Consider the following 25,128-nt stretch of genomic DNA (forward strand, 5'->3'; position numbering starts at 1 on the left):
GCTGGAGGGAGGGAAGACAGAGGGAGCCAGGGCAGACTCGCAGGCCATTAGCATTCACTCCTGCACTGTGGTCATTGAACATGGGGACCTGGTAGAAGATGTTTTCAGAATTGCTTAAGTTGGGACAGTGAGATGATTTGCAAACATGCAAATGGTTTCCAACAAGGAAAACTGAGCAGGATCAGGGGCTTTGGGGAAACCCTGTGCAGAGGGGTGAGGTTTGGAGTCAAATTGGAATTAATGTAGGTTCAAGAAGAATGGAGAAACTATGATGGTGAGACATACCCATGGGTGGGGGGAGCCTTTGAGACCCCAGCCCAGGTCTACTTTCAGTGGAGGGGGCCGCACACTTGAGCTTTCTCATTGCCACTTGTTTCTCTCACATTAAAAACAGAGTTCGAATGAATCACCCACATCCTAGCTCATTTCCTATCACCCGGTTCTAAGACGTTTCCAGTATGTCAGCTAACCTGGAGCCAAATAGCAATTTTTCCTGGTGTGCATGACTCATAGGAAAAAGTGTCTCTTGGGTCATTAAAAGTGTAGGGGGGGAGGGATTAAAACATTTGGGTTCAAAGCAAATTATATAGAAACTAAGTAAAGTACCTATCACTCTGGCACTGAATACCGCTTTCCCCAAATAACAAGACAGAAACAGGGGCTCTTTAGCTAACGCAGTGCACAGATGTTTCAGCAAAATGCAAACAATTCTGAACAATGCAAATGAAACTTGGCTTCAACAGGCCAATATGCCGATGAAGATGTGGAGGATGTGTTTATCTGCTAAGCTCACATGCGCAAAAGAAATGGAGCCCCTTGACTTGCTTGAACACACCGAATCATACTTGGCAGCCCCCATTCTTGCTGATGTGGGGAACAGAAGCATAGACTGGACAATGAAAGAAATGTCACCAGTTACTTCCTGTCCAGGGCACATCTTCCGGGGAACTACCTGGGACTGTCCTTGGCGTCAGGGTCACCACCCTCCGCAACCAGCTTGGATGACATAAGCATATTTCACCCAGTTTTAGTAGAGGCGCAGAAGACACAAAATAAAGCCCCAAAACTATTGCTTTCACCCTCACCCCCACTCTGCTCCCCAGCCCCATGCTGCCACAGCTGACACCACGAATGGGGGTGCTCTTGCTTGAACAGGCAGAAAGCACTCACAGGCAAAGGGGGACACACAGAGGAGAAGAAATGCACTGCAAGGCAATATTAGAAGTAATTAGCTAAAAGCAACGCTGACTCTAGAGTCAGCCTCAGGATCTTTCTGAACACTGTGCCCAGGGAACTGCTACTGAAATAGCTGGAACGGCACCAGAGAGGAATCCATTCTGCTGTTCTAGGAATGGGCCGCAAAGCATCTTGGGATTTGGCGTGTCTGGGTTCAAGTCAGGATCCACCCTTTATCACGCGCATGACCTCTGACAAGATATTTCATCTCTACCTCTGCTCCTTCTGGAAAATGGGAATAATGAAACGAGCCCCTGAGTATTATGCAGATTAAATGAGATTACAAATAGAAAGTACTTGTCAGAATTACTGCATTTAGTCAGCATAATTAAATAGTACCCATTATTATACTGTTGTTATTTTTCACTTACATGTTGAAATATACAACTTTTAGAATTTGTAAGTTTCGAGAGGATAAAAACTAGAATAATTTGATGAAACCTTTGTACATTTAAATGCTTTTTCATTGGTCCAGGAAACTCAGAATTTCATATGCGATTTAGTGAACTATCAATGAGAATGACCTGGTCTGATTTAGATATGTTTTAAATACGAAGTGTGGTAATTTTCCTGAATAAAAGGATTACCTTTATCATCACATCTTTTCTTGGACACAGAACAAGTTCTCAGAAGCACATGAGTCTCTCATAACTCCTGCATAGCATGCACTTCTTCAAGGAATCTAGTGGGTCAAAGGTATCCCACAATCTTAGGCCCCATGAAGGAAATTGCATTCTACACACTCTGACGGATGCTATGAAAAATAATATCAACGATGCTTCTTCCACCCCAGCCCGATATTACAAGCAGAAAAACAGTGTACGTACATTTCATCCATCAACACTAAGTTACCTGTGAAAAAATGCCATCACGGTTTCATACGTCGGAATTGTCTGAATTCTGTGGTTTAGTTGCAAGTAGACCCACAAAAGTAGTGTTTTCACAAGGTGAAACTCGCTGAAAGTAAACAACCTGGTCAAAATAAAAGATTGAGAGAACATTTTAGGACTAGCAAAAGACTATACTGTTGTAAAAAAATAAAAGTAAAAAAGGTCAAAAGTGAGTTTAGGAATGACGCGACACCACTCCTGAGTCTGTAGGTAGCCTCAGGCAAAGAGACACAAAATGACTTGCTCAAGGTCACTTGGCTGGTAACTGGCAGAGCTGGGACTTGAACCCCCGCAGCCTCGTGTTGGAGCCTGTGCTTTCTACCACCCACCGCGCTGCCAGAAAACAACGGCCATCATTTAATGAGCTCTGACTAGGACACAGGCTTCCTGAGATGTTTGCAACCATTCCTTTACTTAATTGCACAAACCATCCTGCAAAGTTGGGAGAGTCCTTACTTTTACAGATGTGGAAACTGAGTCTGAGCCTATGTTTATTTAAAAGTATAATATTTTGTTCATCATGGTTTTTCACGTTTTTATTTTAAAATAATGCACTAAAACATACTTAATCTCTATGACTGACGCTTTTTGGTGCCTCCTTAAATTTTGCACCCGAGGTGAATGCCTCTCTTGTCAATTGTAGTCCTCGCTCAAAACATGAATGACTTAGCCAACGTCACACAATTCTGGGGTCAGACCTGCACATTAGCCAGTTCTGCCCCAAACTGTCTGTGGACCTTCCCACAGCTTGCTTAGCAGCCCTGCAGCTGCCACTCCCTCGTCTATGACATAGTGATGACAGCAGCTCCTCGGAGGACAGTGGTGAAGGTGACCTGAGGGGACTCTTTGCATGAGTCTCCTATTGCAGCTGTAACAAACTGCCATGAACCCAGCAGCTTAAACGTACACAGATTAATTATCTTATAGTTTGAAGGTCAGAAGTACAAAATGGAGCTTCCTGGGCTAAGAGCAAGGTGTGGACAGGGCTGCTTTCCTTGTGGAGGCTCATGCAGAGCGTCATTTCCTCGCCTTTCCCAGCTTCTAGAGGCCACCTGCAGTCTGTGGCCGGAAGCACAGCATCTTCAAATCTCTCTGTGGTTCTGACTCTTCCCCTCCCTCTTCCACATTGAAGGACCCTTGTGATTATGTCGGGCCCACCTGATAATCCAGGATCACCTCCCCGTCTCGAGGTTATCCAATTAGTAACCTCAGTTTCATCTGCAACCTCAATTCCCCTTTGCCATGCAACCAAGCATATTCACAGGTCCCGGGAGTTGGGATGGGGACATCTTTGGGGACCATTATCGAGCTGACCACACACATACAGATTGCTGAGCACAGTGCCTGGCACATGGGAACATGCTCAGCGAATGGCAGGGCTGGGTCCTGGCCCACATGTCACCTGCAGCAGCATGAGGCCTCTCATTAAGACACGAGGGGTGGGGGAGCAGCTGCGGCTCTCCATGTCAGCTCCATAAAGTAGGGACACTTCCCAAAGAGCTTCTCAAACAACCTCTGGAGACTTATTATCTAAGAGGTCACTTCCGTGTTTCTTAAACCCATTGATATTTTCCATCTCTGACCATGGAGATGGCACCCTGGCTTCAAAATATATCACAGCCGCTTCACCCATCACTTAAGTGGTTGTGGTGGGTGGAAACCCAAGCTAAAGCGTGACTCTAAAGGGCAATGAAGATGGCACCCACCCACCACTCATGCTATTTCTGGACACAGCAGAACTGTCTCTTTCCTCTTGTTTTTAGGCCACCTACAGATGCATGGGCTTTGACTCTGGCCAGACAGGACCAAAATTGTCACTGTCTGGGCAATAACAGTAAGGCAGGAGGGCAGACGTCATAGACTAAGTCACTTGCTATGATGTCCCCACAAAAAACTCTGCCAGGACTTCAACCACCGCTGGGCTGGAGAACAACGTGACTTCTGGGGCAGAATCCATGTTTGAAGTCCCCAAGTCTAGAAAGTTCTTTGAGACCTTACCAAAGGGGCTAAGAGCAACAAGGGGTGGGGGGCTGGTGGTAACGGGGAGCGTCATGAATCAGGGTCCTGGTTTTACTTTTATGATGAAGGGTAATTGTTATAATAAAGCCATTTGTCTTTAGGCCAAGTATCAATACTCTAATGTATTAGTTTGTGCATGAAATAAGCACCCTGAATACATTCAAACACATTAAGGCTCTGATGGCCTTAATCAAGATGGAACGCAGAGACCTGAAACTTCCCTCCAACAAGTGAACATCCGGGCTATTCCAAGAGCGTTTACGGTGCTCGCTGGGAGCCCTTGGGATGGAACTGGTGTTTGTCCTTTAAAAGAAAAAAATGCCTTTTAACAAGTCACTATCCTCTTTTTTCCTTTTTTTTTTTTTTTTGAGAAAACTACATAGATAATGAAGGCCCCCTTTTGAATACAGACCCCTGAGAAAGCCGTGAACAAGAAAACATGAATACGGACACTCATTGCAGCACTGACTGTCATAGCAAACAATGAACCTCAACATAATAAAACAAAAGGCCATTAGGAAAGGAACAAAGCAATTGCTGTCTATTCTTTCACTGGAACCCTGTACGACAATTAAATTAAAATGCTAATGAGATGTAAGTATCAACACAGAGAGAACACATCGCGTGATGTTAGTGCATAAAGTAAGTTGTAGAATATTACAATCACTGTGAGAACTTGTATTTGAAGTTTACACCTTTGCAAAACAATATGACACGTTATGTACGGACTCGTGTGTAGTAAGAATATAATCCCATAGATTGGGTTCACGTACGTCTGTAACAGTGGTTTCTCTTTAGGGAGGGAGGCCAGGAAGAAGGAAGGGGAATAGGGTTGGTGGGGACAGGGATGACTTTTGCTTTGTTGGTGATGTTTCATTGCTTAACTTATGACAAAATGTTATCATTTGTTCATTTGGGAGGTGGGTCCAACTGGGTTTTCTATTATCCGCCTACCTTTGTCATTTTTTTCCAATAAAAAATTTGAACATCGATATCTTTGTTGATCTTGACCATCAATCAGGAAAAAAAAGTCCTGGAGCAGAGCATACCAGCGGGCTGGTAATAAGCATGTGTTGTGGGGCCACTCAGACCTGGATGCAAATCCCAACTGTCATGCTGCGTGTGAGAAGCTTGGGCCAGTCCCTTATTTCCTGTCACCTCCATTGCACAGGTCAAAACGCAGGTAACAGACCCCCCCATCCTGGATTGCTGTAGGAATCAGACCCGATGACCCACTCAGAGTGTGCTGTACACCACAAGTGCCTAATAAGTGGTAGGTGTTGTTATTAGCTAGAGAGGCAATAGCTTCAAGTGTTATTACGCCTGAGGGATGGCCAATGGTGTTCCAGATGCTGGTGGACAAGCTGTGGGACAGGCACGTCATGGAAAACAGGGCTGGCTTTTCTTAGGGAATTCCCGAGCCCTCAGGTCTCCTTATGTCACAGACAGGAGAGGTGGACACACAGAGGGATGCACTTCCTTCTGGTTGCAAGGCAGACTTTCGGGCAGGATAGGAACTAGCCTGTCCTCTGTGTTCTCCACCCTCCTAGGTCTGCAAGGAGATCACTTCCAGAAAAACAGAACTTGGAATGAAGCTTTCATAATATTAGAGTTAGAACAGGGTAACCTAGTGGCGACCTCTAAGAAGAAAGTTAACTGAAAACCAAAGGACCCGGGCAAATAAATGAAAACCAGGGGCCAGGGGGAGAGGAAAACTGTGTGTATTTTACATCAGGTTGTTTACAAGTTGGAAAGCAAAACCCAAAAGAAGATGAGATCAAAGGGACTTTAGAAGGGGAAGGGGAATGGCCCAGAAGCCGAAGCATCTGCTGACAGATGGATGTTGTTCAACAAGGCTTAGAGACCCACCTACCACGGCCACAAAGTGGGGGGCCGCAGTCTACGCTAAGTGGGGCAGAAGGACACTCCATCCTTGACCTGGGAGGCGGTGGCATTTCCACACAGCCGCTCTGGGGCCACGTGACTTCCCAGGACACCCCCATTCTGGCTGAGTTTTGGTTGAGTTCTAGTTGCTGGGAAATCTCAGTCTCTGCAATAAGCGAAGAGATGGTCCATCGATGAGGGTGGGAGCCTGGGTTGGAGCCCTGCCCGGCCCTTTATTGTCCCTCTTATCTTATGGACAATAATTTTACCTACTGCATGGGGTTGTGGGGACTCAAAAGGACAGTGTACGTAGCACAACACATACCCAAAAGAGGTCGATAGAAGTTAACTTGTCCAAAGGTCCATTCTGACTTACGTGTGAGCCACGGAGCTCAAGCCTGGGTAAATTTGAAACACTCTTACCGGGCACTGAGTGTGGCCTGAGCCCACTTCTCCTGTGCCTTCTGCTTCCTACCTCCCTCCAGCTTTAAAGCAGGTGGCCCCTGGACATCAACTGGGTGAGGAGAGAACACGTTGGAAGCTGTGAGTCAGGGAGCTGTTGTTCTGGTCACTCCAGGGCACGTGGGCTGACGACGTGCCGGTCAAGCAGGGCCCTTCCCCCCTTGCACCAGGAGAGTCCTGGACGGTCTGTGCAGACAGCTCCTGGGGAGGGGCTGGAGGAGCTGGACCCAGTTTCCACATCAGTCATGTTTCCCCACACTGTGAGTCTAGACGTTTGACACAATGTTCTTGATTTCTTTTCCTGCCCAGCATATGTTTTCTAAAACCTCTGCCATCACCAGCGTTCTGGTTGCGGTCAGATATTTTTTCCCCTTTCTTGGTTAAATGCTACCAGGGTGGGGCAGCTCAGTCTTTCCAAGGGAGGGGCAGTGTGACGCAAAGTCTAAGGGATGCCATGTTTATCTTCTCTTCCCCAGTTGTGTAACCTTTGTTCCCCTGGAGGGTGGGAGAGGGGACTTGAGGGGGAAAGCAGCAGGAGCAGGCAGAATGGCCTGGCAGCCCACCCAGAGCCCTGGGGCTGCTCCTGGGACCTGGGTCCCTGATGTCTTCTTAAATACTACAGTCTCCCTCGACACCGAACGCTGTACCAACTTCATTTCTCCGTACTGTGAGGGCACTGCAAGCTACTTAGTCAATTCGATCCAACAGGGGAATACGTCTTTCCAGATCTAATTTCTGAAGTCAGAATGCTTTCCACCACATAAGCATGAGTAAACACTTATTTTCTAATATACCACTACCATGTTTGGTAAAATTAATTTAGTTTTCACTTTTGAAAGCCACCCAAAGGGAATCTGGGTAACTTGGCAGAGGGCATCAAAAATCTTTCAAAGACTTCCAACGAGACATGGCAGAGAAAGGCAATACGTGACCTTAAATTGGAGGGGGGAAAATACTATAAAGGACAATATTGGGTTCATGATGTTACGGGATTACACCAATGTTAAACTTCCTGAAGTTAATGAACTGCTTTGTGATTATATTTTAAAGTGTTCTTTTTATTAGGAAATAAACACTGAAGCCTTGAGGGGTAAGGGAACATGGTGCACGCTACCTGCCCTCAGAGGGTTCAGGGGGAAAATATATGTGTATGTAGATACACATACAGATGCAAATCATAAAGCAAACAGGGCAGAGATTGAACAAAGCAGGGTAAAGGTATATAGATATTCTTTGTCCTATTCCTGTCATTTTTATTTGTATGAAATTATTTTTGAGTAAAACGTTTCTTAAAACACTGATAGAAACAAATAAATTCCTTTGACTTAGTAACTTCACTTCTAGGAATTTAATTTATCATCAGTATTTATATTGTTAAACATTGGAACTAACCTAAAAAGCAAAGCATCAGAGAGGTTTCCATGAATTATTCAAAGGATGAGAAAGAGCCAGCCGGCCAGGGGCAGGCATTTCAGGTGGGAAGGGGCGAGCAGAGGCCCTGGGGGCGGCAAGGAACTGGCAGGGCAGGGGTCTCAGGAAGACCCCTGCGGCTGCCCCATGGCGTGTGAAATGGAGGAAGAGGTGCCAGACCAGCAGTGCCAAAGGCTGATTAACAGGTGGCCAAAAGCAAGCGCAAGACCCTGAGTTAGAGGTGCCTGCAGTGGTCTAGACAACAGACATGGAGGGTTGGCCTCCAGCTGGCGCCTGTAGAGAGAGGCCTATAGTGACCCGCTCGGTCTGGAAGTAGAACTCACTGCACTTGGGGAGTGAGGGCCAAGTGGTGTCCAGAGGACTCCCAAGCTGCTAACTTGAGCAGCTGGCCAAGGCATCCTGGGAGTGGGGGGCAGTAGTAGGGCCGGGGCACCGAGAGTTGGGTCTTGGCCTTCATTGTCAGAGAGGTCATACAGACAGATGAATGTCTGGGTCCAGAGCTGTTCAGGGGAGGAGTTAGGGCTGGAGATAGACACTGATTTAGGATGACAGCTTTTATTTTCCTGTTTTTTGCTTTTCCCTGTTTCCCAAATTTCCCACAATGAATACACATTAATGTTGGCAGGATGTTTTTTTTAAATTACTTAGGCAACTATTTAATTAATTACCAGGTGGGTAATGAGCTAGCGGCCACCCAGCGGGTCCTTACCCCGATGAATGGGGGTGCTCCCTCCCCATCCCATGCGCAGTACCCCACTTGTGGCCCCCACTCCAGGCCTAGCTGTCCAGGAGAGCAGGCAGTTTGGGGTGGAGGAAATGCTGTACACTGGGCGTGTCCAGCAGGGATGTGGGTGCTGCACCCACTGGAGCACCTCCCTTCCCCACACCAGCCCAGCTCCCCGAGACCCACCCAGGGCCTGCAACCTCGTCCTCTACTCAGCACAAAACAGGCACTCACACCCCAGAAGCAGCTCTGACCTGGGGGACTTCAGCACTTTGTGGAGTAGCTCCATAGGGATTTTCCGGAGGCTGATCTGCGTCCCCATCAGAGGAACCAAGTTCATGTCCAGCCACTTCTCACAGGCGGTGGTGAGCTGCTGGGCCTTGTACTAAGAAGGCAAGAAAAGCCAATTGATAAAGGAATCCCTGAACTCTCAGCGCCCTCTGCTGGACAGCTACAAGACTACAAGCGTGCTCTCAGGAGTTTCATGCTGTCGGGCTCAAAACTTTTCTCCAAAATACATAAACTGCAGCAGATAACATTTTTTGTTATGTTCAAGACATACATTCGGTTGATTTAAATCATTACTCTGTACAACCCTGTGAGATCAGTTCATTATGTCCCTAGTTTCCTCATGGTGAAACTGAGGCTCCAAGATTCCTGCCCTTTCCTGTGGTCACACAAGTAAGTGGCAGAGCCTGGTGCAAACCCGTGGTCTGTCCACAGGGCTTACATGCTAAAATCTATGGACTAAAATCAGTGACTCATCATGGGACGTCCCACGGGGTGCACCCCACGTGGAGTTCTGTGGCTAGTATGGGGCACATCCCCCAAAATGGAAGTTCAGAGAAAGTGGAAACAGTCTCCTGGGGGCCAGGGACCTTGGGAAGGTCTTAGGACACTTTGCAAGTCCTCGGGGCTACAATCCTTACCAAGCGAAATAGGAGCTGAGAAATGCTGACCGGAAAGCAAAGACGCCACTTGCGGAGTGACTTTCTAATGACCAGTGCAGCAACGGTGAGGACAACAAGTTATTGTTGTACAGGTGTCAAGCGGGGTCTCAGCTCCCGCTCCTCACATAAGAACGCAGGACATGGTGATGCCAAAAAGGAACACCCACGGAGCCATAGGTAGGGGAGTCACACCACTATAGTCTCGCTGGCGGCTGGGTTGGAGACACAGGAAGCAGGAGCCACACGATCTGCAACCTGCCGTCTGCTTTTCTACCAGCCAACCAACCTCACTTGCTAGCCGCACTCCGCCCTGCTAACAGCAAACTGCGCTTGCAGGCTCAGCCACCATCTTCTTGCTAGCCCCCATTTTCTGCTAGCGTAGCCACGGCAGTTATATTAGCAGCCAATAGCTCACTGGTAACAGCTGATGGCCAACTAGCCACAGCTGATGGCCACCCAATCACAGTTGATGGCCATTTACTACCCGAGCCAGCCCCTTTCCATGTGAGGCCGAGAGCCTGGAAACTGCACTCCTGGCTGTGTCCCCACAGTTATCTTTGACAAAACAGGAATTTAAAACATCCTTAGATGCTGTTATAATAGCTCCGTGATATGCTGATTGTGCATGAACCAAACACCACAGTCAAATGTGTCTTTTTCACTATGAGTGTCCACCCACGTCAATGGTGGCTTCACAGGAAAAGGCTAGAATCAGGAGGCCTGTGGTTCAGACCCAGCACAACCACAGATGCTGCGTCACCCTGGCCTGGTTGCTCCCCGACTTGGGTCTCAGTTTTCTGAGAGTTTGATTACATCCCATCCCTGGCAAGCTGACTGAGGCCAGGGGGACAAATTGTGCTCGACTCCAACAATACCTTGCAAGGTAGTCTGCTATTTTGGTGAGAAAGGCTGTGCTGTTTCCCTCTACCCCCAGATCAAAGGTTTTCCACTATTGGGGTTGTTAAAATATCCTTTAAAAAACAAAATGGCTTTCCAAAATTGCTCACTTGGCAAAATAAAATGTTGGCACCCTTTAGTTGGTGCCTTCAGGTAGGATTTTTGGAGCTGGGCCTGGGGAGTGAAACCCCAGAGCCTGGATACTCTTGCAGGTCCCCCAGGTGCCACATGCCCTGTCCAGGCAGGCTGTTCTCACCTTGCAGCCGGCCAGGTAGAAGTTACTGATGTTGTTTGGTGTGAGTCCAGCCATCATCACGGTCACACACCTGCAGAGACAGAACTGCTATTCCCGAGGCTGTTTTCAGAGAGGGGGCTGCCCCAGAGGTCCTCATTCAACAGCAGGATGGTGGCAGAGCCCTTTTCCTGGGGAAGGAGCCTCGTCTGAGGGATGTGGACATTTGGCCAGGGGACCCCGCCCTCGCCCCCCGCCCAGGTGGGCCAGTGGGATCTGAAGGCCCAGGAGAAAGGCTGTGTTCCAAAACAGGCAGTTGGATTGATGGGTAATTTTGACCCTGACCTTTGCATTTTTCTATGTCCCGTAAGATCTACAGTGACCATGTGTAACATTTGTAAAAATAAAACATTATTTACAAGAAAAAACAAGGCTCTGTCAGAAACGAGTGGGGACAATGAGCCCTGACAGTGACGGGAAAGCTCGCTTGTCTTCCCATGGCCAGTTCTTGTGCGTGTGCCCTAAATGGAGAGAGGTGTTTTTAGCCAAAGATGGACACAGGTGAAATTGATAAACATGGTTTGAGCGCTACTGGGAAGTCCCTTTGCACACCCAAAAGAAATGCATCCCTGTGCATTTCATTCCTGTGAGTCAAGAATTGTTGATTAAAATGAGCATATTGCTAGAGACGGCTCAGCGGTGAGCTGATAATGTGTTAGTGGGAAATAGTGTCCTGGTTCCTTTGCAGACTCAAAGTCGTGCTCTGTGCAAGGAAACCTCAGATGCCCTAGCCTCTGGAAGAGGAATATTCCATGAAATGGGTCAAGGGACCCCCTTCTGATTTCTCCTGGGACTGGCTCTGGCCGGCACCTCACCACGTCCCCTCACCTTTGAAACAGGCTGCTGAACTGGAGAGTGTGAGCAGAAGCCAGCACTCCTGGCACGTTGTCCAAGTTCACCTCCGCTTGGCTCGAGTAGAGGTTCTTCAGGGCCATTGCAAAGGCTGGGGAGGCAGCATCCAAGAGAGAGCACCTCAGCGTGGGCTCCGCAGCCCACGTCCCTCACTCGCAGCTGCCCTTCGTGCCAGATGCTCCAATGTCCACTAGCTGGGCAGTGAGACGCCATTAGAGAAAATGCACCTGCTCTGACCTGGGTGCAGACACTGCCTGGGCTCCCTGACTCCCAAAGGACTTGAGGATGAAGGTAAAGAAACTGAGCTCCTCCTGGGAGCCCGTCCTCAGGGTCCGTGCCTCGGGGGTTCTCTCCTAATCGGGGGGCCATGGCCTGTGCTGGTACGTGATGACCCGAATACATGCAGGAAGTTGTGTGTGTGTAGGTGCGGGTGTTTCTCTGGAGCTGACATAAAACTTACAGCAGATTTTCCTCCGAGTCTGGGGTCTGCAAGAAGGTTAAGGACTCAAGAACTTCCGGGAGGGGCCAGGATAATTTGGTCGCTTAGGCACTGCACTCCTGTAAGCAGGGAGCAGAGGGCGTCTGCTTCTGCTTCGTCCCAGCTCTGCCTGATCCACGTAGCGCTGAGGTATGGACCAATGCGCTCCGAGGATGGCTGACCCAACCAGGGCTCCAGGGGCTGATTTTCTGACCATGACAGCATGTGACAGCACACATGCTGCATTAACAGCAGTCTGTTTCTAGGTGGCCAGGATGGGATGGGGAGAGGGTGAGCCCAAGGGAAGTCCTGAGGGAGGCTTCTGCTGCTGGAAGCCAGCCTTGGCAGGAAGTGCTTATGGGGGGGAGGGGAAAGGGCGGATCTGAGAGCTTCCCAGGGCTGTGTACCCACTGAAGGCAGTTATGTTTTCCCTGGGTCTGTCTGAGAAACCTGCTACTTCTCTCCTCCTCTGTGTTCCTCGTGCCTCTTTCCCAAGGACCAGCACCTCTTGGTAGCAGCATTTCACCCTCTTCATTTTCCCAAGTTGCCCCACCCTTCTTTCCCCTCCTCTCTTTGCACGAAGCTATTTGTAAGGAGGAAGCCCTGAACATGTGTTATGTCTTCTTGTTTGTTTTTAAAATCTGGGAGGGCTGTTTGTTCAATGGCATTCTCAGGAAATGAAGACAAGTGTCCATTACCAACTTTGGTGACCATGGGGTCAGTGATCTTCAAGGAAACGACCATCTTCTTGATGGGGGTTTTCTCTTGGACCTTTCTCGGTGCTGGCACTAGAAAAGGAAAGGAGATAAGGACGTCCGGACGTGACAGCCACAGTGAATGGCGCCGGGTACAGTGTCAGGCAAACACCCTTTGCCCGTCCTTGGTCTTGGCATGAACCTCACTGTACTTGGTTTGTTTTCGTTTGCTTGTGTTTAGTAGATGCATTTTTGGAGTGATTATTTATTTTGAAATACTTGAAGACTTCCAAGCAGTTGCAAAAATAGTACAGAGAGTTCCCATCTGCCCCTCAGCCAGCTTCCCCGGTGACTTTACACAGCCACGCTGATGGTCAAAACTGGGAAATAGATGCTCGCACTGCATTTTAAGTATTTATTACTAGCCCCCTACCCCTTTGTTCCCCCTTTCTCCCATGAGGGCGAGGGCCTAGGCCTCGATCTCTCTGCACCCTGAGCGCCGGCTCAGACCTCCTCGAGGCAGGAGCACAGCGACCCCCTGCTGAAGAACAAATGTGGGGCTGAGGCACCCACCCCATGGTTCTGTAAATGTGGCCCTCGTGTCCACAGACAGAGGCCCCTTCCCACCAAAGTCTTCCAGGAGGAGGAGAAGGGACAGCCCAATTCACCGCCATTCTCCCCACCCACTCAGTCATTCTAAAACGTGAGTTACAACACACACCATGCTCAGCTCTCCAGGGGAGTCCCACACCCTTGAACCAAAGCTAAAGCCCCTCCAGTGGCCCCAAGACCGGCCCACTAGTCTCTGGCTCACTAGACCCCAAAACTGCCTCCTTGTGGTTTGCTCCCTCCCCCACCAGGGGTCCACCTGACCCCATGTGTAAGGTAGCAACTCCCCCCCCCAACAGGCTTTATTTTTCCTTCTGGACCAGCCACCTGCTATTACATCATCTGTTGGTTTATTGTCTGTTGGGCAGTCACACTGAACGGTTTACTTGCCACTCCATGCCCAGGACGCGACACAGTCTGGTGCTTGGTAAACACTAGCTGGATGAATGGAACAAACAGATTCCATCACTAGCGTCCCAAAGCCTAGTGAGCTCACAGTTCTAGGTCATGAAAAGTGACATGAATCGGGAGCCAAAAAGCATGTCACACGATGGAACTACAAAGATTGAAGAAACAGAGAGAGAGAGAGAGAGAGAGAGAGAGAGAGAGAACAAAGGTCCATTTTCCTCAGGAAGCAAGGCCACCGAGCCTTCCCTCACCACCTTCACGGCACCTGGCTCTGTTCAGGCTGTCAGTCGGCAAACACTTGTTGAGCACCTACTAAGTGCAGGGCCTTGCCCCTGGGTTTCTGCATAACCTCCCCTTCACAGGCTCCATTCTCTCCTTCATTCACCACCACCCCCCTCCACCAGGGGCAGTAAATGAGATGACACACAGTAGGCACTCAGGAGGTGGTGGTTGGTATCATTATGTATCGTGCTATTTATCATGCTTTATCATCATGGTGGGTGACTAAGTTCCTCGCACAATGCCTGGCATCAGTTAAGCACTCAACATTTCTGGAAGGAAGGAAGGACTATTACCAGCAAGGCCAGAGTAAGTGGAAGACAGAAGTTCCACATTCCCTCCATTTTAAGTACAATTTCAAAACCTGGTAGGAACGTGACAATTAGATCACGTGTTTCTGAGATGCCCTGAAAGCAGGGTGTTTCGTGCTTAGTAAACACATGCCGTTTCATTCTTGGATTTCCTCCTAGAGAGTAAACGAGTCCTGCTAAGCCACAGACGATCCGGACAGTTGGTGGAATGCAAATGAGCAGCTGGGGCAGCCTTGTGTGGCCAGCACCACTTGTTTGCCCGCTCGCTGGAGGGGCTGTGTCTCCCCAGAGCCCACCACTGCAAGGCACATGAAAGCTGTGACTGTACTAAAAATCACAGCGACACAAGCCCCAGGGCCTGGTGCAGTTGGTGGTGCTGGCAGGGGTGACTCTGGACAGATGGACAGCCCGGGCTCTAGGGTTTCATATCTGCACCTATCCAGACGTCTCCCGGTCAGGCCCATCCTCTAGCAGGGGCTTGGATCCGAGGGCTGTCTTCGCAGAACCAAATCCTGTCTGTTCAGGGAGGCCATTCGAGACTCATTAGAGACCAAGCTGTGAATGACAGCTCCATTTCCCCTTCCAAAGTCTCTCGCTTTTCAATGTACTCACGTCTGGGTCTCCAATCCTTCCACTGGTTGCCTAGTGAGACCTCTGACCTGGGCACAGAGGGCACGGAAGGAAGAGCTCAGTCCTGCTCTTGAAGACACTGGGACAAAGTCGTAGAAGAGCAAAGAACATGATGAGTAAGCAGGACGGCGGCTTTGGTTCTGTGGGAAAGCCACAGTTCACTCTCAGCTCCCAGCTCAGCTGGGGAGGGCTGAGCCCGAGGCCTTGTGGCCTGGAAGATGCCGGCAGACAGCTGAGCCCTCACTCCAGGCTCAGGGCAGAGCAGTGACTGGGGGCTCCGGCAGCCTGGCTGGCTCTGGAGTAACAGAGCTTTGCTGCCGCGTCCTGGAAACGTCATCCCATCCTGACTGGCACACTGGCTGGCTCAGGAGGCACTGACTTTTTCATGGCACCAGCTTGCAAGATGTCCTGAGGCGACACCAGTCTATATTATCCAGAGAAGAAACTGGCAAGGCTGCCAAAAAGGAATTTATGGAACAGACAAGGGGAGACTGGGGATGATGAGGATTAAAAAAGGAGAAAAAGAAAGACGGGACCTAAATACTTTTTGGAATGAGGTGGTGTTAAGAAAAGCAAAGAGAGAGGAAAACAAAACTAAAATTGATGTATGTGTGTAAACCTCTAATGAGCATGCTTAGGGCCAAACAAGCCACAGACGTCAGAACTATGCCTTCCCTCCGGAGAGCTTGTCAGAAGACTCAATACAACCTATTTTCTCAAAGAAGTAGGTAGAGCCTCCATCTTAGTGGCTGGACAAGATTGTGTTACTATGAGAATAAGAACTGACAGTTACTGAGTTCTCACTACATGCCAGGCATCGTTCTATTATAAAACCTCACACCCACTACACCTCCTCTAGGCTTCAACGCAACATAGAAACAACTATTATCCCTGTTTTACAGCTGAGGAGACTGAGGTGAAACCCTGGGCCTTGCTCTTAACTGCCAGTGTGGCTGTGGTCCCCAGACAACCAAAGGCCGAGCTGGAATCTCTCAAACCAGAGGGTATTTGGAGCTCCATGCTGGGTGCCAGTGAGAAAGTACCTTGCAGAAGCTTCTCCAGTTCCTTTGTGGGGCTTGTGGTGCCCCCTCCCAGCGCCACCAGGTAAAGCTTGGTCAAGGTCCCGGACTGAAGAAGTTGAGGTAGATGGAGCTCCCATTCAGAGCCCAGGCATTCGAGAATCACCACTGAGGAGAGAAAATACCATTGAACAAATGATTCGATAGCACTTCTGCCTGAAGGTGCATTCATTCCTTCTCCGCTCAAGTTCAACCGTAGCTTTTCAGGAACAAAGTGACAAAGATGACAGTGCCAGCCTCAGGGAGCTTACTGGCTCCCAGGGGGATAAGAAACCTCCAAGAGGGCAGCCAACAACGGCTTAGGACGTCAGGGGCTCAGGGCTGCCCTCCAACTTGGGGAACTGGAAAATGCTTCATGGGGCACGGATGCTGGCGGGGACGCTTCTGGGGGCCTCACTTGCCTTCCCCATTACATTGTTTCTCAGTCTGGGCACTGTTTACATTTTGGGACTGATAATTCTCTGTGGTGGGGCCTATCTGTGCACTTTAGGGTATTTAGCAGAATCCCTGGACTCTACCCACTGGGTGCCCATAGCACCCTGCCCCCTGGGTTGTGACAACCAAAACTGTCTCCAGACACTGCCTGGGGGAACAAAATCAGTACCCAGTTCTGTGCTGAAAACTATTGGGCTATTGGTGCCTAATTATTACCCACCTGAAAGGCAACAGCCAAGGGCAATATAGTAAGAGGCCCATCACCAGGGAGCAGGGTTCTCGTGAGCTCACTTTTCTCGAGGGAATGGGGACCATCAGAAAGCCAGCTCATAGGTATGAAATGAGATCACAGTGTGAAGAAGGCACTTTGCAAACTGTAAGGGCTCTATGCAGGGGTCTCACCCATGAACAGTATAGACCAGGGGTGTCCAAACTGCGGCCCACAGGCCAACTGTGGCCCATGATCCATTATTAATTAGCCCACAGCAAATTCCAAAAGTATATTTAGTTTACTTAAATAAACCAGGTGAGGCAATAGATATTTCACCTCAAGTGAGTGGCCCGGATGTTTGTGTATTTTACCACATATGGCCCTTGGTAAAAAACGTTGGAAAAACTTTGGACACCCCTGGTATAGACAATCAAAACGAGAAGAGACTTTGATAGGAGAGTAGATAAAAGATCTAAGGATGCCAGGCCAGGTGAGGCAGGAGAGGTGGTGGGCAAGAGGGTTGTGCAGCCTGGACTCCAGTTAGCACAGAGCTGGGGGAAGCGGGTGGTGCTCAGGGCAGCCCTCAGAACCCTGAATCTCAATGTCAGACAACCTTGAGGGCCACCAGCCCCATGACTTATCTCTCGGCCTTGCCATTGTTTAGACTACATGGCCTTGGGTACTTGTTTCCTCTCCTGTTATCGTTATTCACCAGCTCTATGATATTGTTTGGGGCTGGGGTTCAGAACCTGGGTTTGCATCTCGAATCTTGGATAGCCTCAGGGGATGGCTTTGTTTTGCCAGATTAGGAAGAATGCCCCTCCATTGGGGTGATTTTAAGCAGGCATGGAACTGTGGATAAAGCATGTCCCCTCACTGGATGTTCACTTCTACTTTCAGGGGGGCAGATATCACAACCAATCCAAGACCTCTTCTCCCGGACCAGGAGATGGCCTCAGACTACTTCTCAGATCTTCCAGTCAATCAGAGTTGACAGGTAAGAAGGACTCACTTAGCCCCTCCTAGGCGGCTGGCTCAGGCCTCAGGCAGCCACACTGTGCTGGGGGCTTATCCACAAAAGCTCCTTTAAGGAGCTGACCTGTCCAGGTTCCCCATGAGGCTCAATGATCCTTTCCACAGCTGGACAGATCTTTATTATAGTCTGGTTCTTTACTATAACTCGTAATAAAGTGCAGATGTGACACCCAAGTCATGACTGTTTAGAACTAAAAGGAACAGAGAACAGCTGCCCCAAGCCTGACAGGGCTTCTGTTTCGTCTTGAATCCAAAGCCTATTTATTAACTTGGCACATCTGCCCTTATTGTGACCATTAGCATATGAAAATGTGTTTGCCCAGCCTGGTTTCATTCATCGTGTATTCGACAAATATTTACAGGCACCTATTACATGTTAGACGCTGTGCAGTGGGCAGGAACTGAAACGTACAGATAGTGGCCTGGCTTATGGTCTGTTTCCTTCTGGAGAGACCACAAGCTGCCCTGAGATCAGCAACATTCTGACGGAATCCACTCGTGACAGGAACTCACCTGTGTCCCTGCTTTGGATGGCCACATTCTTCAAATTCTCGGAGACATTTTTCTGACTCTTTGAAAGGCATAACCTCAAAGAAAAATACAAACAAAAATTTCAGGAGTGAAGATTGATCTTTCTCTCCAATTGCAACCTGCATCAGTCCAGTGTAAGCCCCCCTAAGGTGCCCAATTCATCAGTCTTGTCATAAGCCGCCCTTTGGGACAGTTTCCTCAGGTTACCCGTTTGTCTGCCGATCTGATGAACTGTGACATCAATCTGATGGCTGGATCAAAACGTTAGTTCCCACTGCTAGTCTGTGGGTAGGGCTTCGCGAGGAGGTATCTGAGGCCGCACGTGGCTGCCCAAATGACAGCTCTTTTGGAGCGTGTCTACAACAATAATTACCTACTAGAGTAAGGAAGAGAGAGTCCTGGGCATTTCTGGGAAGTTAACTCATGCATACATGCACTCACCAGTCTCAATGGATCCAAAAACTGAACTCGGCACCTACCCCAAACCCAACCCTGCCCCTTCGCCAGGGTTTCATGTTTCAGGAAATGGCTCCACCCGCCTCCAGTGGCCCAGGCCAGCCTACTGAGTGTTGTCACATCTGATCCCTTGCCTAGATCTGGCAAAAGACCTTCTGAATTCCTCTCTCCTCCTTTGCCCTTACTGCTGTGGCCTTTGTCCAAGCCGCCCTGTCTCCCCCAGTCACTCGTGCTCCCTTCTGAAGCACACCCCACATTGCAGCCTGCAGAATCACCTGAAAGTCAAGTTCGGTCTGGCCTTTCTTTTGCGGAGGCCCTTCCATGTCCCCCCAGTCTCCTGGGGGAAACCCCAATGCCTGAGCATGGCTAACAAGCTCCTGCGGCCCCGTCCTCTCCACTCCCCACTCTAGCCCTTCTTAATCGTGTAACCCACTGTCACGTGCTTCCATTTGCCTGAAAGCACAGCTCCCTCTGCCCAGAGTGCTCTCCCCTTCACCGTCTCACTTCCAAATAAGGTGAGTTGTTGCTTTCTCTGGGAGGCTGGGCTAGCGGGCCTCCCCACTGCCTGCCCTGGCATTACCCCCATTAAAACTCCTCTGAGAGTGTCTTGGGGTCGCCTGTTTACTCGTTCATCCTCTGCAACAGGCTCTGCTTTCCACAAAGACAGATTCAGGGCTTAGTTACTGCTGTAACCCTTAACCCTCGCACAGCCATCATTCAAGTGCTCAAAACATGCCCGGGCCATGATGGAACGATCTGCAAAGATAAGATGCTTTTCTACAAACACTAGATTCATCCTGCTGAGCAAGGAAATGAAACAAAGTTTGAGTCACATGTTCACAGCTTGAAGACAGTCATCCCAAGAAAGCCAACCAGCCAGGGGATCCTTGATGACCACATCTGGTCAGTGTCATCTTGGCCGTGCTGTTTTCAATGACCCCAGGAGCCTCTTGGGCCAGGGTGCCTGGAGGAGGGCTCGGGTAGGGGAACCTATGTCCAGAGTAATATCGACCATGTGCTGCCCTTTCCAAGGGGCGAGGGTGGCTACCAGTGACTCAGCCTCAGGAAGGCAGTGAGAGCTGGAGCTGTTTATCCAACAGGAGCACCGGATCTGACCCAAGCTGTCCTTCATACCCCTGGTGACTCAGGCCACATGTCTGGGAAGAGCTGGCCAAGGTCAGGAGTTCAGACCGTGATCTCAAAATGGAGCAATGGATTTTGGAAATGACGGGGCGATGCCCATGAGCTCAACTGCCCTCACAAACATCACTGTCATCGGCTGAGCTGGGAGACACCAGACAACAGCAGTAACCCCATTGCCTTCCCCTGGTGTCAGGGCTGCTTGCCCAGATGCACCATTTATCATGCAGGCTCTGCAGGTGGCAAGGGCTGCATTCATTTTTAAGACCAATGGAAAAGTTAATGGGCTAAGTGGGACCTGTGAGTTGTTCTCTCCATTGTTTGGGACTAAATGGCCTGTGATATAGTGGCATGTAGGGTGCTGGGAATATGCTCTTAGGCTAGGGGCTCATGCCCCCCCCCAGGAATGACTCCTGATGGAGAAACAAGAGGGGAAAAGGGGAAATTCTACATGTTTCTTATGGACATATGAACTCCCCGCAGCAAACCATCCAAAGGAGTGGGGCTTGTTATTGCAAACCTCCACTTTGACTTCCTGCCCCTTGACTTTGAGTTTGAGTGACTTGGCTGGACTAATGGGATGCTAGTGGAAGTGATGTGGCTGAAGGTTTGAAAAGCATGTGTGCAATGAGCTTGCCCTCTTGCCCTCTGCCACCACCAGGACAAGAACATGCCCAGGCTAGCCCACTGTCTCAGGAGGAGGACGACAGGCTCGTGGAGCTTGACCTGAGCTGAGCTGAGCCTGGATCAGCTGCCTGCCCGACACACAAGTGATGAGCCTGCCCAGAACGCCTACTTGCCTCAGCCTGCCTTTGGACCCAGACCTTCCCAGCGTCACCAAGCAGGGAGCAGAATTTGTTGTGTTGCAGCAAGATGCTATCACTGGGGGGAGGTGCTAAGAGGCAGCGTGAAACACGGGGTTGTTGGCTGGCAGAGCACAGGGATGACACACTCCAAAATGAAATAACTAGGATCAATAACTAAAATTGCTGCTCCGGCTATAAAGATAACAGCTCTATTTATTGAACAGCTGCTATTTGCCAGAAACAGTGCTAAGCATTTTTGGTGTACTGTCTGATTGAATCCTCAAGATAACCTCTTCAAGGGAGATGCTATTATCACCTCTTCACAGATGAGGTAATCGAGGCTCAGGAGATTAAGCCGCTGACTAAAGGTCACAGAGCTAGTAAATGGAGGAGAAGGCACTCGAAGCCTGTCTGATAGGCTGCTTTTAATAGTCCTAAAGCCCAGCCCAACTGCCATCAGCCTCAGGGTTCTGTGCCCCACCCCTCAGGCCACCACTCCCCAGCTTAGCTCAGCCATCTCACAGACCAAGCCCTGGAGACCTTCGCTCCCGCTCCCCAGCCACCCTCGTCAGTTTTCTGGATCAGTTTGCCTATATTCCCCGGCCCAGAGCCAGCACCTGCTTTCCCAGCCTGGCCCTGGTGCTAGGGAACACCACAAGCTTTGGCAAAACCCTAAGAGTTCTGTAAGGCTCTAACCAAAAAAAATACAAAACAAATTCAAGGTCATTTAAGGCTATCCATAGCCATTGCCAGGAATAGCAATTCACAGCACTCAATTTTTCTAAAGCTGGGGTCATCAGAAAATTTAGACCCCAAACACGGATGGATTTCAGTTTGTTCAAATGTGTGACACAGTCACCTGTGGGGGTAGGAGGGGCTGGTCAGTGGGTCTAGAAAGGGAAGATTTGGCTACTTGCTGAGCCATCGTGGAGCAAGCAGCTCTTCTGCAGCAGCTGCTGTCCTGGGGCACAGGTCATGCTCAGGTAGATCTGACTGTACTCACAAGGCAGGTGCTGCCAGCCCAGGGCGGGCAGTGGCATCAAGTCAGGTCTAAAGCACCAGGGAAGTGAAGTGTCTCTTCTGCAGTAGGGTCCAGCTCTGTGTCCTCAGGAGAGGCAAGAAAGAACTTGTAACATGGAGAAGCGTTGCTCCAAGCCTCCTGTTCAGAATGTCTTGGGGAGCGGGGAAGGGAGCGGGCAGCTTCCCACCAATGGAAGCCAATCAACTGGGTGTTAATGTGCATTCATGAGAGTGGTTCAGTAGCTAAGTTTTGTTTGTCAACCAATCAGTTGACAAACTTAGAATACCATTAGGGTCCAAAGTTCCCAATGCAAAGTAAAATCTAGAAGAAGGAAAAAAGGTCCGTCTCTCTCTGGATTTTTATCACCACCCAAAGACATTCTCATAGGAAGTGGTCACAGTGGCCGTGTGCATCCCTGAAGGATGGTCCCAAAGGCAGCCTTCCTTACAAATGTGCCCGGTGACAGCCCATCTGCCCAATCAAAGTGGCCTGACCACAGGGCACTGGCCAGAAATGCGATTCACCCCAAAGGGGCGTTCTCTGCCATGAGCCTTTGATCTCCCTACCTGTCTGGTTCCTTCAGTGCATCATCAAAGTCTACGCTCATAGCCTTGCACACCTGGGAGAGGGCCAGCAGGTCCTGGGGGAAGGCATCTTTGGGGAAACGCCACCGATTGGATGAGCCGACTACCCGGCGTTCCAGCCGAGTGCTGTGTTGCTTTGGGAAGCAAAGGAAGAAAATCTTTTTTTGTTAACCTCATATAACTGTCAGGTTTTCCAAATTGTACAGTAGAAAGAAAATCAAGCCAAATTTTAAAATGCTGGTTAATTTTCAAACATGGCCAATATTTCTCATGAGCCATCTTCTCAAGGCAAATATTGTGGGTGCCAAAAAAACGGATACAAGGGGACACTTTGGTCAGTGTTGCTCAAGCAGGAGTTCGCCATCATCAGAAGTGTCTGGACGCTGATAGGAACCACTTTGAGCACCGCTTGTAATTGCAGAAGTCAAACGTGACTTGCATTCATCTTTTGTTATCGGTATACATTGAGTATCACAATTTTAATACAGTTTTCCTTTCTTAAAATGTCTATACATTTTTCTTGGCACCCTCTGTACGAGTCTATTCAGTGGACCAAGGATTTCCAGCTACACAGTAATTTGGAATTTAGGATCTAGGGTAGGAAGTGCCAGTGGCAAAGGTCAGGGAGAAGGTTGATTCTTTACAGGTAGCTCTGAAGAATCCACAAGCAGGGACAGGATTATGCTTCAAGAAACGGTTCCTTAAGTGTTAACTAGCATGTGACTGATTCAGAGAGATGCGAAATTGACCAGAGTCTGGGTAGCGACTGCTTTTTTTTAACTGTGGTAAATGCCCCAAACATAGAATTCACCACTTTATCCATTTTATGGTATAAATTTACTGGCACTTAGTACATTACGATGTTGTACAACCACTATAGTTCAGAACATTCTGAACATCCCATAAAGGAAACCTTGTCACCAGTAAGCCATCATTCCCAAATCCCCTGCCCCCAGCTCCGAGAAACCCTTAATCTGCTTTCTGCCTCTGCGGATTTGCTATTCTGGATATTTTATATACGTGGAATCAAACAGTGTGTGGGCTTTTTTGGTCTGGTGTTTTTGAGGTTCATCCAGGTTGTAGCAGGTGTCAGAATTTCATTCCTTTTTATGGCCAAATAATATTCCACTGTGTGGATAAACCACATTTTGTTTACCCGTTTGTCAGCGGGTAGACACTTGGGCTCTTGTCACCTTTTGGCTGTTGTGGATGGTGCTGCTGTGAGAACTCCTGTTCACGTTTCTGTGTGAACACCTGTTCTCAATTCTTTGGGGTACACACCCAGGAAGGAGACAGCTGGGTCTCTGGGCAGGGACTTTTACTTAGACATTTTTTTCAATGATTTCCTTAAGGGAGCAGAACACACAGCCTGGATGAAGACCTCAGACATGGGAGCCCAAAGAGACTCAGCCAGGAAAAGTGCACCACGAGGGACACACAGGAATGGCTGTAATAGATCCTCAGCCTCGCCAGGCACCAGGAGCACAACAGAGAGGCCAGAGGCTGTGAAATGGAGGCTCTGCATTCAAATCTTGTTGCCACTGCCTAGTTGCATGACCTTGGGTAAGCCATTTAACCTTTTGAGCCTCCTGGTCCTCAGGTGTGAAGTGGGAATGATGACAGTGATAATGAAGATGAGGATGATAATGTTGATAATGATGGTGGTGGTGGTGGTGGTGACGTTAAAACGATACAATAAAATAAAGTTTGGGAACTATGCCTGGGATAGTATAGTGCCTGAAATAGGGTGGGTGGCTGAAAACTGGAATCCGGCTCTAGATAGAGTCCTGCTGAAGTGTGGGAGGTAAACGATGGTGGGCTGACAGCTGGGCTCGGGCACCCTCTTCCCAGCAGTCAGCTGACAAAGCTCGACGTCGTCCGTGGAGCAGGACCCATCCCCTCGGGGAAACTTGGACACCCAGCTGCAGCCAGGTGCTCCTCACCATCGCCTGAGCGCGTGGGAAGCAGATCCACTTACCGGATTCAACATCGTCCTGAGTGACAGGGGTAGTTACCCGGGGTGGGCGGGAGGGGTAGGGAGAAGCACCTAGAAGATAAAACAGGTCAATTTCAAATTTTCAAAATACTATGGAGGAGATTGGCCTAACGAATCTATATTTGGCCACAAAATCACAATGAGTAAAGCCTGGAGGTGGGTTATTTATCAAATCAAAAGAATATCCAGCTTTTAAAAAGCACATTAGTAGACCGGCAATTGTCTCTTACTGTGCTGGGAAAGTGGCTCAGATAAAGCAAAACAGGAGCTAACCCATGGTTCTTCCCCCGGACCCAAGGGATGAGAACCAAAGGAGGCTGATCATGTAATTTGCTATTTGCGATGGTCCCTGGGCTCCCAGACACCTTCTGCCTCCCCACCTGGAACCCCCAAAGCCCTTCCCTGCTAAGTCCAAGTAGTACCGGTCTCTAGGGATAGAAAGTGTTTTCAAGGGGCTGAAAACCACCAGCCATACTTACTGCCCTGAGAGCTACGGGTGCGCTCACATGGGAAGCTTGTCGTATGGAGGTGCGCTCATTGCACAGGCCTCTGAACTACAGGATTGCTGGGGGCTGAAGCCCCAGAGCGCTCATCACATCTGGGGATCACACTTTTCCTTTTATGGGCCAAGGTACTTTGGCAGGGGAGCCTGCCTTTGCTTTCTTCGGGTTCTTGTGGGCACCGTGACAACGTCAGGAAAGATTCCGAGCATTTCCTGTTCCAGGCCTGGTTTCAGCACATAGATCTCACAGAGACCAACCACGGGGGTGCCACACACCTCCTCCTC

The 25,128-nt window shown here is 49.3% G+C and overlaps 1 protein-coding gene across 1 annotated transcript in view; it reads right to left on the reverse strand.

Annotated features, from left to right (window-relative positions):
* BTBD16 (BTB domain containing 16) overlaps window positions 1–24,335 on the reverse strand; it is a 39,063-nt gene extending 14,728 nt beyond the window's left edge. The window contains exons 1-9 of the mRNA XM_019752891.2: window positions 24,324–24,335; window positions 22,328–22,479; window positions 18,321–18,394; window positions 16,091–16,234; window positions 12,814–12,903; window positions 11,614–11,728; window positions 10,750–10,819; window positions 8,901–9,031; window positions 2,089–2,208 (exon numbers count right to left, since the gene is read on the reverse strand). Coding sequence (XP_019608450.2) covers window positions 2,089–2,208; window positions 8,901–9,031; window positions 10,750–10,819; window positions 11,614–11,728; window positions 12,814–12,903; window positions 16,091–16,234; window positions 18,321–18,394; window positions 22,328–22,479; window positions 24,324–24,335 — 908 coding nt within the window. The remainder of the gene's footprint in view (window positions 1–2,088; window positions 2,209–8,900; window positions 9,032–10,749; window positions 10,820–11,613; window positions 11,729–12,813; window positions 12,904–16,090; window positions 16,235–18,320; window positions 18,395–22,327; window positions 22,480–24,323) is intronic.
* Window positions 24,336–25,128: the final 793 nt, after the last annotated feature.

The sequence above is a fragment of the Rhinolophus sinicus genome, linkage group LG07, assembly GCF_036562045.2.
Source record: "Rhinolophus sinicus isolate RSC01 linkage group LG07, ASM3656204v1, whole genome shotgun sequence".
Classification (NCBI taxonomy): Eukaryota; Metazoa; Chordata; class Mammalia; order Chiroptera; family Rhinolophidae; genus Rhinolophus; species Rhinolophus sinicus.